A 12230-nucleotide genomic window follows, 5' to 3' on the forward strand; every position below is an offset into this window, starting at 1 on the left:
GAAATAAGCTCAGATAACGGTGCGGCATTTGTTCAAAAAGTCGTGAAGGGCATCCTACAAAAATTACACATTAAACAACGGTTGGGTGCAGTGTATCACCCACAAAGTCAGGGCATGGTGGAAAGAGTAAATGGAACATTGAAATCAAAGATAAACAAGATCTGTGCGAGTACTAAGCTCAACTGGGTGGATGCGCTACCGTTAGCGTTGATGAGTTATCGTATGCAAACTCATCAGATCACACATTTAACACCGCATGAAATGCTAACAGGCAGACCGATGCCAGCGCCGCATTTGAGAGGTCCCTATAAGGGGCCGCCGCTTGAGCAACTACAAACTGAACTGAGACTATATGAGACAATTGACGGCTATCCAGAAGGCCATCTACCTGCAGATGAAGAGACAAGAGTCCAAGGTCGAACAACCATTCGAGAAGACGGTGGTCCCAGGAGATCTCGTGTACATTAAGGTGTTTCGACAAAAGTGGAACCAACCGAGGCGTGAGGGACCATACACCGTCGTAAGGGCAACGCCGACCGCAGTCCAGGTCGAGGGCAGCTCAACCTGGTACCATCTGAACCACTGTACCAAGGCTCACGCTGCCACCGTCAAGGAGACCAACCAAGATCAACAGGGCAGTAACGTTAGAGCTCGAGAAATCGCAGCGGCGAATGGAAATCGCGGGTCCGGAAGTGCAGCCTGAGAAGCCTACACCCACAGCGACAACACCGAAGAGTGAGGTTACAACACGCCAACGGCCAGAAATGAGTACACTAACAGTACGTAAAATACAGGAAAATGTAACAAAGGTTAAACAGCCAAAGAAGCCACATCTGAAAGAAGGTGTTACCATGAGCCCTACAATAAGAAAGCCAATTGAAGTTAAAACTGAAAACGGTACAGTGGGTAAGCCAATTGGAGTAAAACCTCAAAAAAGTTTAGCATACGAAGACTATTGTGCGGATGGTGGAGTTGACGGTCAGGACAGTCGACTAGGCTTGGGTGTATTTAGGCCAAGAAGTTTTGACCCGACGGAAGAACGTGGGTGGGAAAACGCAAAGTACAACTTGTGGTATAGATGGTTATGGTATACCGCGAGAGACATGACAGATGAAGAATGTATAGCATGCTCGATGGCGCCGCCAGGTGTTTCAATTGTAATTCCAGAAAAGCATAATATGAAGACATGTGCAGAGGAGCAGCGGCGGATTTGCAAAGACCCAAGATTTGCTTCACAAGTTTTTGTTGTTAAACCTCCTCCACTGCCAATGTGTACGATAGAATGTAGATTTACTTCTGGTCATAAAGGTGGACATTATTATACAAGGCTGACATCAACACCTGAAAAAAATTAGGTATAGGATGTGTAGAGAATTTCAACGAACAACGGACCAAAAAGGCCCTCCAACAAGGTATAGAGTAGATCGAACCGCTGAGTATGAATGTTATGCGAGTGGTGCGTATAGTTATAGTGGCCTAATTGGACATGAGGTAGGAAACACGACAGTGAAGTGTAAGACAACTTGGGTTATATCCTGGTTTCCACACGCAAAGATGGATCCATATTTTCCAGAAAAGGCAATATGGTTCGAAAATCCGGGTGTGCATGATCAGTCGTGCGAAAACATAACAATGTCAATTCCGGACATACATTATTTTAGGGATCAATCAGTCGCAGTAGCAGACAGTTACTGGATGTGTGGGGGTGACTATTTAAGGAACAGGCTCCCACGAAATTGGATAGGATTGTGTACACTTGTGAGAATGAAAGTACCTGTCCATATAATGTATAAGGGGTTTTATGAGGTACTAAGAACTCCCGGAGAAGCCAGAGTTAAGAGAGCATATGTTCCGAATGGACGAGTGTATCTAGATGCCATCGGACAACCGAGGGGAATTCAAGATGAATTTAAAGCTAGGAATGAAATTAAGTCTGGATTGGAATAGATATTTATCTGGATAACTCCAAATAAGAACGCAGAATGGATTAATTACATTTATTACAACCAACAACGTTTTATTAATTACACTAACGAGGCCTTTAGTGCAATAGGAGAACAATTACATCAGACATCTAGGATGGCCTGGCAGAATCGTCAGGCCCTCGATTTTCTCTTAGCCAGTAAAGGAGGCGTTTGTCATATGATAAAAGACGAATGCTGTACTTATATACCTTTAAATACAGCCGAATCAGGAAGCTTCACAAAAGCAATGTCAAAGATTCGTGAGTTAAGCAATGAAGTGACAGTAAATACTGAGAAGAACAGTATCTCCTTTGATTGGTTCTCGTCTACATTTGGTACTGGGGTGGTCTGTTAGCGAAAGGGGGAATTCTTGTACTAACCGTTGTAATAGTTATGTGTTTGTTGTGTTTCTGTATCATACCTATTCTAAAAAGAGGAATGCTTAAGACTTTTGGAGAACAAATGACAGTATTGGCTGGTACTAAGGTGGCAGAAGCTCAATTAGCACAGTTAGTGATTGAATATCCAAGCTTATTTCTGAGCGACGAAAAACAGATGACTCAACTGAATTCAACACCTTGAATTTTATCTGGCGACGTCAACAGTCAGGGAGACCTATACTCGATAATGGAGCATCTGCGGGAAAAGACGCGTATGATGATCTGGACTAAATGCAATATCCGATAGTACTTTTGTGAGACACGCAACACACTATAGCGTAGGAATTAGAGGTAAGATCGGGCCCAAAAAAAGCACCCGAGCCCGACGCAGGCCCGAGGGGTATTAAACCCGACCCGGACCGAGCCCGACTAATTAACTGGATTTGCTGGCCCGGCCCGAGGGGGCCCGAAATTACATATTTTATTTATAAGGAGGGGTGATTTATGATAACAAATTAAACTCTGCCTTTTGTTACAACATCTAGGCCTAAGTTAAATAAAACTGTATAAACATTTACATCTTTTATATTTCTGTGTCTGCACTGCAGATGTTACATTAAGCGACAATCTGTCATTGACGTTTTTTTTTTTTTGAGGTAGCGAAAACATTTAAGGGCGTCCGTCATTTTGACGACTTGATCATTGGGCCATAATCCACAGCAGCAGTAGTAGTACGTCCTTAAGATTTTAGCGCGGCACTATCATTGAGGGGGTGTTGACGTGTTGTGCCCTTTTCCGACTCCTATGCAAATCCCCCCCCCCCCCTGATCGTATTCTATATAAAACGCTTATTAAAACAATAAAGCGAGCTAATTATAATAATTGGGAGATCCTAGTCTATATAACGCGTTTATTTAAACAATAAAGCGTGATTTTATTCTGCAAATTGCGTTTTTTAACGCGGATGAAAATGTCACCAACGTCAATGTACACTTCCGACAAAAGCGATCGTATTCTATATAAAACGCTTATTAAAACTCTTACCAGAGTGCGTTTTCCTCGTCAGTTCTCCTCTCTTGAGTTTATCCTTAACTTCTTGTTGGTCCGACTCCATATCGGGGATACCAGGCCAAAATCACGCGAATTTGCGGAGGGGAAGATTATTAAGAGGACAGCATTCACGTCACGTCACGTGCACAGAGCATGCTCTGGCTCCGTTAAAAGCAATTACAGCTCCTTCTCCGTTTTATCCAAATTATTTATTTTATAACAAGTATTCCTTGGTCTAGTATCCATACATAGTTTAAGTATATATTTTTAATGAACATATATTTATAATTATTAATTAATTAAAAAAAAAAAAAAAAAAGCAGGACCGAACCCGACCCGACCCGACCGTATGACTGACATTTCAGGCCCGACCCGGCCCGAAATTGCCTCGGGTTCGGGTTCGGGCCATGAATCTTAGCTCTACTAGGAATAATAGCTGCGAATATATTGGTTTCTAATTGTGATTCATTTGTTGGTATGTCACACTGCCGGGGAGTAAGCTGCTGACTGAGATGGTCAGGATGCATCGTCGCTTCCGGGTTTTGGGCTGCATGGAAACTGAGCGTGATGCCTGCTGGGATGATCTCCCACTCCGACATCTGACTTCACGACACCCGATGACGAATACGGCGAAGCAGGGTCTTCAAAGTGTTCACGGGGGTCAGGCCTAAGGCCAATATGTATACTGTATTACTATCCAATCATGCACTCATGTTAAAATGTACCAACGACTCTAACCAGAGGTTTGCACTGTTGTAACCACTGATATCACTTGTCAGTTCATATATGCATGTACCTTTATTATGTACAGAGCAACCATCGGCAGTCTACGTGTATAATCCAGTATGTACGGATAAAGATAAATGCAGTGGGGGATTAGTGCATGGGTTGAAATGTTCAAGTCAAGTGTTTGGAGTGTCGGAGGATTTTGTAAATGAAACATAAACAATGAAAGTTAGAATAATCACAGCAGGCTGACCGCCAGAATTTTATTTTTATTTTCGATTCGCGTAAACTCTGTCCGTGTATTGGTAGCTATGATTTATGTTACTTTACCACTACCCTGTATTAATTTTTCAATTTTAATTTCCGTTCAGAGTGGGAGTTGAAACTCCCAATGGGGGGATTCTGTGGTGGAGAAAAGTCATGTTGACATCAGACTTTCGGTAAAAGTCTTGGCAGACAATTAAGTTTCCTTAAAAGAGCATGGGACCTGCCAGGACACCATCACTGTTGAGCTATTTTCAGAACCAGTCAGTGGGGTGCTCAGGTGTTTTGGGAGGCTACCTGGTGCCCACAATCCCCCTGATCTAACTACATATAGAATAGTAATTTGACTTGCCTATTCACAAAGTACTTTGACAAACCACATTAACATGACCAGGTACAAAATCCATAGTTATCCAAATGCTTCCAATAAATATGGTATTGCAGAGTTTTGATCAAGTTTATCTTGTATCGGTGTTGCAACACGCTGCTGCCTGTCACTGCTTTACACGAAAAACAGCAAAGAGATGACGCAGGTGCTGTATCTGAGACAGATCAGGTTTCCCCTGCTACTGGTAACCATGGAAACCAGTACCTTGTGTTTCATGTGAGGGAGCAAACCCCTACCCCAAAATCCAGCCTGGAGAGGGTTGGCGCCAGGAGGCTGTCAAACACGAAGGAAGTGGTGCTCCTACCAGCCAGTTAAAGGATGCGCAAATCATGTTATGTAAGCTATTTATTTAAAAATTGATTATTACTGTGACTGGGGTAAACGGAGGCTCATTTCACTCCTAGGGGGTGAATTTTTAGGCACAAAAGCTCCCGGTCAGCGCATTACACAAATCAGCTACTAAGAACTGGTAAGAATTTTTTATGAGCTTTTAGACCAGCGTCGGTGTATGAGAATTTTAGTGGTACAGATCGTGAGGATTGAAGTCAGTCATACTAGATGGCTTGCTTAGATCTGTGAATATATCAAGAGGAAAACAGTATAGGTCAGTAACTAGCCCTGCTAAGCTATCATCAGTTTCTTTGTGGTTTCCGACAAGGTGACCCACCTTACCTGACAAACAATATTTGTTTGACTAGTCATTTCCAATTGTGTTGAATAGTATAGCTTTTTTTATGTCTACCGTTTACTGGCCTTTCCCATGGGGAGTACTGTATACTGCAATTCATTATGGGGTCGTAACGTGTGCACAAATCGTATATAACGCCCTATTCACTCTAAAATATCTCACAATACCGCCCTCCCTAGTCCAAACATTTTGTCCTCAGATCTACAAAATTCACATAGGTCACCCCTTTTAACTTCAAAATGGCAAATCAAAAAAAGAGAATTTCTGTGCCTGAAAAACAAGAACTTTGCTAACCTTTGAAAGAGTAGAGGTCCAGATGCGGTAGGCTACCATGCTGCAGTTGAGTAGCTCCTCCTTTAGCTCCACCGACTTAGTTTGAGCAGTGCTAACCTCCGGGGCCGGTTTTGCTCTGCCTAATTTCTTACTCTGCCTTGGAGTCACTTTGGCTACAGCCTCGCTTCCGCTCTCTTGTCCCAAAATGCAGTGCTTCAAATTGGGGCACAGTTCCCACATGGACTGACACAGCCTTGCCATGAAAAGGACAGAATTCATGCTGGCTGGACTGGGATCTGGCGCCATTATGGCAATTTTGGAACGGACGGCAGAGAGGATGCTTTGAACGCAACTCAAGCATCCGTCTCGTAACGCTTCCTGCACTGCGAGCATGTCCATGAAGCGGTTAAGGGAGGATGCTGGCGAACACCCGCTATGTCCTGATGATGCTGTTGTAACTGAACCTGCGGAGAAATACATCATTAAAGGACACTTCAACATGTAACACAGAGGAGCCGGGATTCGAACTGCAATCTCTTGATCCCAAGACGAACGCTCTACCTCCTGAGGTAATGCAGCCCCAAATTATTACATCGATTTTATCAAATCATCAAACTTTAACTTTATTAAGTACAATTATTTTACTTGTCAAACAAATACTTAAGAATCAACCCAATTCACAGGCTTAAATATTTTAATGAATAAATGAGAAAAAAAAAAAAAAAAAAAAAGAATAAACAAAAAAAGCTTTGTACTTTGAGGCTTTTGACTAACACGGGACATTTATGGAACACAATATTGTGAAAAACGAGGGATGATTGTATATGTATTTTTATATTGTATGAGGTCTACGTAACACCAAGACGCCACTAGATTATACACAATGCCCCTCTGATAACAATAATAACTGTTTTAATGGTAATTTTATAGAACGCATTCTCCAGATTTCAAGGCACACCAAGTTATAAGGCACACTCAGACAATATTCTCTCCATTAATATTTACATATACCTGTATTAGGTGCACTGGACTAAAATACATGGAATTAAAACTTCAGTAAGAGGTACAGAGTTTATTCGCGTACATATTAGTGCATGTATACATTAGTTTCGTAGTAATGCATATTTATGTTAATCAAATTTGCAAAACATCGTATGCAACAGGAAGAGAAACCGGGTCATGAGAGTGAGAGCGCAATCACCTAAACTACTAAAATACTAGTATAAGAGATAATGTACAAAAGGCATTACATTTTATCTCATTATCACACAATTTTTACCCACAGTGCCAGGAACGAATGTTAGAGAATGCAAAAAGAAAGCCGTCCTGAACGATATTAATGCAAAAAAGCACAAGGCAAAAACTCTCTGGTGTATCTGATGATAAATCGGACTTCACGTTTATTTCCATCTTTTAAGACGGTTTGCTGTTATTTCCTTTCTCTGACATTTATTTTTGGCACTGCGAGTAAAAGCAGTGCGATAATCAGATAAAATCAAATGCCTTTTTGTGTGTCATCTGTATAACTGGTGGTCCAGTGGGTTAAGTGTCGGGAATCCTACAGCCGCAACCCGGGATTTATTCATATTGCACACAATTGTTTATGATTAAGGTGAGTGATGTTTTTCAATGAATCAATAGTTTCACAAATACAGTAACCTTGCATAATAACGCACACGTATATATATCTTATGTATTACATTTATACTAGTTATTATACTTATGTAATATGATAAAGGGTGATGGAATTGTTTAATTTCCCTTTTTTCATGAATTTTCAATGGACAAAAAAGTACATGTAAATGTGTCATTTTTTAAAGCAAAAAAAAAACTCGAAACTTTTAACAAATGTAATTGGTAAATGAACAGAACTTCAGCATTCCTGGATTGGGATAGGATGGCGGTAACTGGACTCAGTTCACATTTTGGCAGCGACTGAACACGTACTTGCCCAAGACACACCACAGGAAGTGGTGAACTGACAACCCATGTGGTTAAAGGATATAGATTTTATTTTTAAAGGAATTGAAGGATGTATGCTAACATGACACCAACCTGTGTCCTTGGATGGAAGGTAGTGCTGAACGTCATCAAGCCAGTCTTTCAGCTTGGCGTCCATGGAAGAGCAAAAGTTTTGAACACAGGGTGTCAGGGCTTCAGTTTTCATGGCCAGACCACTTCTTTGGTGACACTGTCCACTCTCAGCAAGGCTGACCCAACCCGCATCACTAGGCAGGTCGCCTGGAGACTCAGACCACAAATAGGTGGACACGTCTGCTTCGTACCAGGCCTCACGACTTTTGATGGTCTGGCCCTCAAGATCTTTAACGGCAGAGTTGAGCAGCTCCACTAAGCTCCTTGCGATGCCTTCCGTTTCTTTTTTGGTAATAGACTTGTAGGGATTTAAACAGGGTTGCAAATTTGAGAATACGTACACACAAATAAGATATTATACAGTTTTGATTAAAGGTATTCTCAATCTGTAATTCTTTTCTTTCAATAAGACACAGAAAAAGTAGTGTACTTTTCCCACAATGATCCAAATTTGTTGCAAAATATTCCACGCACAGGGGACTCAAGAAATGTAGTCTCAAAGTTGACCCATCTGGCTTGTTTGCTGTAGAACTCTGACGTCATTGAAAGAACACAACACTTTCAAAATGGCAACTCCTTTAATACAACTTGTGAAGCAAGCTTTGAAAAAGACAGCGAGTGGTAGCTAACACCGATTGCATACTGCTTATTTCGGCTTGGAAGTAAGCAGTTGTGGCTTTTCATTCGTGTTTTTCGATGCGTGTGGGGCTGTTGGATCATTTTGTCTGGCGAACTCTCCATTAACATAGGTGATGCCAAGGACTTTCCTTTTTTGTTGGCTCCCAGTTGGTGCTTGTTGGCTGCCCACCTTGCGTTGTTTGGCTGTCTAAGCTGGTGTTAGTGCCAGTGTTCCTTGGTTTGTAAAATCTCGGCTGCCTGCTCGACCAACTTTGTGTTTTTCAGCCATTGTTGCGGCTGATCATACAGGTTAAACCCCATTGGTGGCTCTCTGTGGTTTCTTTTTTTTTTTTGGGCTACAAGTCCTTTGTTGTAAAATTACTGCATCCACCTGTGACATAAGTAGGGTTTTCTTCACAGAACAGACTAAAACTTTGTTTAAAACACTTGTAACCTTGCTAAGCTGCTGGCACCCCTCCAATGACGTCGAAGCTCATGATGACAAAGATAAGACATGCTGTCCTCAAAACGCATCATCTCGTAAAAAAAAAAATTGATTAAACAGTGGTGGTACACCTTTTTCATGGCAATTCAAGCATTTTTTAAAAGACTTTCACAAACAATTCCAACTCCTCCAGTACCATTAAAAGTGTGAATAATGTAATTTGCAGATCCAGTAATATATCAGTGATTTGCACAGACGTGTTTTTCCAAGTCCTCAAAAAAAGTACACAAATTCGGTTTACATCTGCAAATTTTTATTCAAGCGTGTGACTTTGTCAAGACATAGGATTTTTAGATCCGGAGTAAATTGAGAATATATTTGGGGACCTGATCAAAACATGTGGAAATATTTGTAAGACAAATCTCTCCCCATTAAGGTGTTTGGTAAAATGACAGAAATATGTAGCCTACATTTTCAGCTGAAGGAAGTTTTTCCCATTACAATTTACCACTAGGAAACGCTACCTTAATTTTTGACATTACCATAGTTGATAATGCACATTTCATCACTTTAGAGTGTCCTGTTTAGATGTAGGATGTAGCAAACGGTTGGCAAAAAAATACTTAAGCTAGCCATCTCAGTCAATTGCCTTTCATATAAAATTCAAAATGGCGGCGCCCTGTATGGCTGCGGCTGCATCTGCTCCCGACAGTTTCTCACATTCTGGTCAAAAACCCCAATCTTCGACTCAGTTTATGAGGGCGAACAAAGACAACTCTAACTGCAGATTAATATACGATCGCAGTTTTTTGCTGGATATGCGAACATCCAGAAATCCAGCGCAAATTTCGACGATCACTCTGGAGTGTTTACTTAGCCTCGGAGTGCTACGTCAACAGAACACAGCGGCCTACAAAGCAGCGAGTAAAAGTGGCAAGCGGAAGCGCTGTGACCGGGGAAGGAAACGAGGTTGTCGGGCCGGGCTAACTGCTCGGATGAAGCCTAAACCCTTCAAAACGCCTCTACCATCCATTTTCCTATCCAACGTCCGCTCCCTGGACAACAAACTGGACCATTTACAAGTGGAATTCTCATCGAACCGCGAGTTGACGAACTGTTGTGCTTTAATTCTGACGGAGACATGGCTAAACTCATCTATCCCGAATGACGCTGTCAGCATTGTGGGGCTAACTGCTTTCCGCGCTGATAGAAGCGGCGAGCTCACCGGCAAAAGCAAGGGTGGCGGTCTATGCATTTATACAAACAACAACTGGTGTAGAAATGCGAAGATAATCTCGAATCACTGCTCACGAGACATTGAACTTTTGACGGTGATCTGCAGACCCTTCTACCTACCGAGGGAGTTTAGCGCGACCATCATTACTGCCGTGTACGTGCCCCCAGCGCTAATACGAAGGAGGCAATGGACGTTCTCTACCGAACTGTGAGTGAACTGCAGCATGCTTACACCGAGTGCATTTTTGTTGCGGCAGGGGACTTTAACCAGGCCAATATGAAAACAGTTCTCCCGCATTTCCATCAGCATGTAAATTTTGCTACAAGAGGTAGGAACACATTAGACCTGGCCTACACAAACATCAAAGGTGCATATAAAGCAGCCCCCCGCCCCCACCTTGGCTCATCAGATAACCTTTCTGTTATGCTAATTCCAGCATACAAGCCCCTGCTGACCAGAGAAAAACCTACAGTGAAGCAGGTGAGGGTGTGGTCTGAGGGGGCAATGGAGGCACTACAGGACTGCTTTGATTGCACTGATTGGGACATGTTTAAATCGGCTGCCACTTACAACAACAAAATAAATATAGATGAGAACGCCATTTCTGTGTCAGCCTATATCAGTAAATGCGCAGAAGACGTCAGCAATACCAAAACTATATGCAGCCGTGCCAATCAGAAGCCCTGGATGACTGCTGAGATACGCAAACAACTAAAAGTACGGAACCTTGTCTTTAAATCTGGTGACAAGGAGGCGCTGAGATCAGCGAGGGCTAACCTGAACCGTGCTATCAGACTAGCAAAGCGAACGTACAGTCAAAAAATCCAGGAACGTTTCCTCAATAAAACCAACACCAGGGATATGTGGAAAGGCATTCAGGCCATTACCAAATACAAGCCAACCACCGCCCCAGTGCAGGACACTAGCATGGACTTTCTGAATGACCTCGACAAATTCTTTGGAAGGTTCGAGGCACAAAACGGCACCACTGCAGCGAAAGCGGTTCCAAATCAGGACGAAAGGGCACTCCACCTGGACTCAACCGACGTGAGAAAGACCCTGAGAGGGGTCAACACAAGGAAGGCTCCAGGCCCGGACAACATTCCGGGGCGGGTACTTAGGGAGTGCGCCGATCAGCTGGCTTGTGTACTAACAGACATTTTCAACACCTCGCTAGACCAAGCCAAAGTACCATCATGCTTCAAAATTGCCAACATCATCCCTGTGCCAAAGAAACCCCAGATCTTATCATTCAATGATTACCGGCCCGTTGCACTGACTCCTATCATAATGAAGTGCTTTGAGAGACTGGTTAAAGAGCACATCACCTCCAGTCTCCCCTCCTCATTCGACCCCTTTCAGTTTGCCTACCGGACAAACCGCTCCACCAGGGATGCCATCTCCTCTGCGCTTCACCTGAGCCTGACACACCTAGAGGAGAAGAACACCCATGTGCGGATGCTGTTCCTGGACTTCAGTTCAGCATTCAACACCATCATCCCACAACATCTGGTAGACAAAATGAGACTCCTGGGTTTCAACACCCCCCTGCGGAACTGGCTGCTGGACTTCCTCAGTGACAGACCCCAATCAGTGCGGATAGGTCAGAACATCTCAGATGTCATCTACCTCAGCACGGGCTCCCCCCAAGGCTGTGTCCTGAGCCCCTTGCTGTTCACCTTGATGACACACGACTGCGTCCCTAGGTCCGCCACAAACCACATCGTGAAGTATGCTGACGACACAACAGTGGTGGGCCTCATCAGGGACGACAACGACCTGGCCTACAGAGAGGAGGTGGAGCAGTTGGTGGCCTGGTGCAGGGACAACAGCCTGGTCCTGAATGTTGACAAAACTAAAGAGATCATTGTCGACTTTAGGAAAAACCAGCCCAACCATGCCCCACTTTGCATCAACAACAAGGCTGTGGAGGTTGTCAGCAGTATCAAGTTCCTAGGGGTGCACATTACAAACAAACTCACCTGGTCCGTGAACACTGCATCACTGGTTAAGAGGGCACAGCAGCGCCTGTACTTCCTGCGGAGGATGAGGAGAGCCCACCTGCCCCCACCCTCCCTCATCACATTCTACAGGGGCACCATA

General features: G+C 43.3%; 1 protein-coding gene across 4 annotated transcripts in view; it reads right to left on the minus strand.

The window, feature by feature from the left end:
• The window catches only part of cog1 (component of oligomeric golgi complex 1), a 70058-nt gene that overhangs the window by 16539 nt on the left and 41289 nt on the right, over positions 1 to 12230 (minus strand). For 3 of the 4 annotated variants that reach the window (XR_015849923.1, XM_088330303.1, XM_088330190.1), the window contains exons 7-8: positions 7789 to 8125; positions 5755 to 6197 (exon numbers count right to left, since the gene is read on the minus strand). The exons of the other annotated variant lie outside the window; for it this stretch is intronic. Coding sequence is in view for 2 of the 3 variants with exons in the window: in XM_088330303.1 (XP_088186429.1) it covers positions 5755 to 6197; positions 7789 to 8125 (780 nt within the window). In the remaining variant the exon portion in view is untranslated. The remainder of the gene's footprint in view (positions 1 to 5754; positions 6198 to 7788; positions 8126 to 12230) is intronic. 4 annotated transcript variants of the gene reach the window in all.

The sequence above is a fragment of the Urocampus carinirostris genome, chromosome 1 (genome assembly GCF_059441175.1).
Source record: "Urocampus carinirostris isolate Australia breed hairy pipefish chromosome 1, RoL_Ucar_1.0, whole genome shotgun sequence".
Taxonomy (NCBI): domain Eukaryota; kingdom Metazoa; phylum Chordata; class Actinopteri; order Syngnathiformes; family Syngnathidae; genus Urocampus; species Urocampus carinirostris.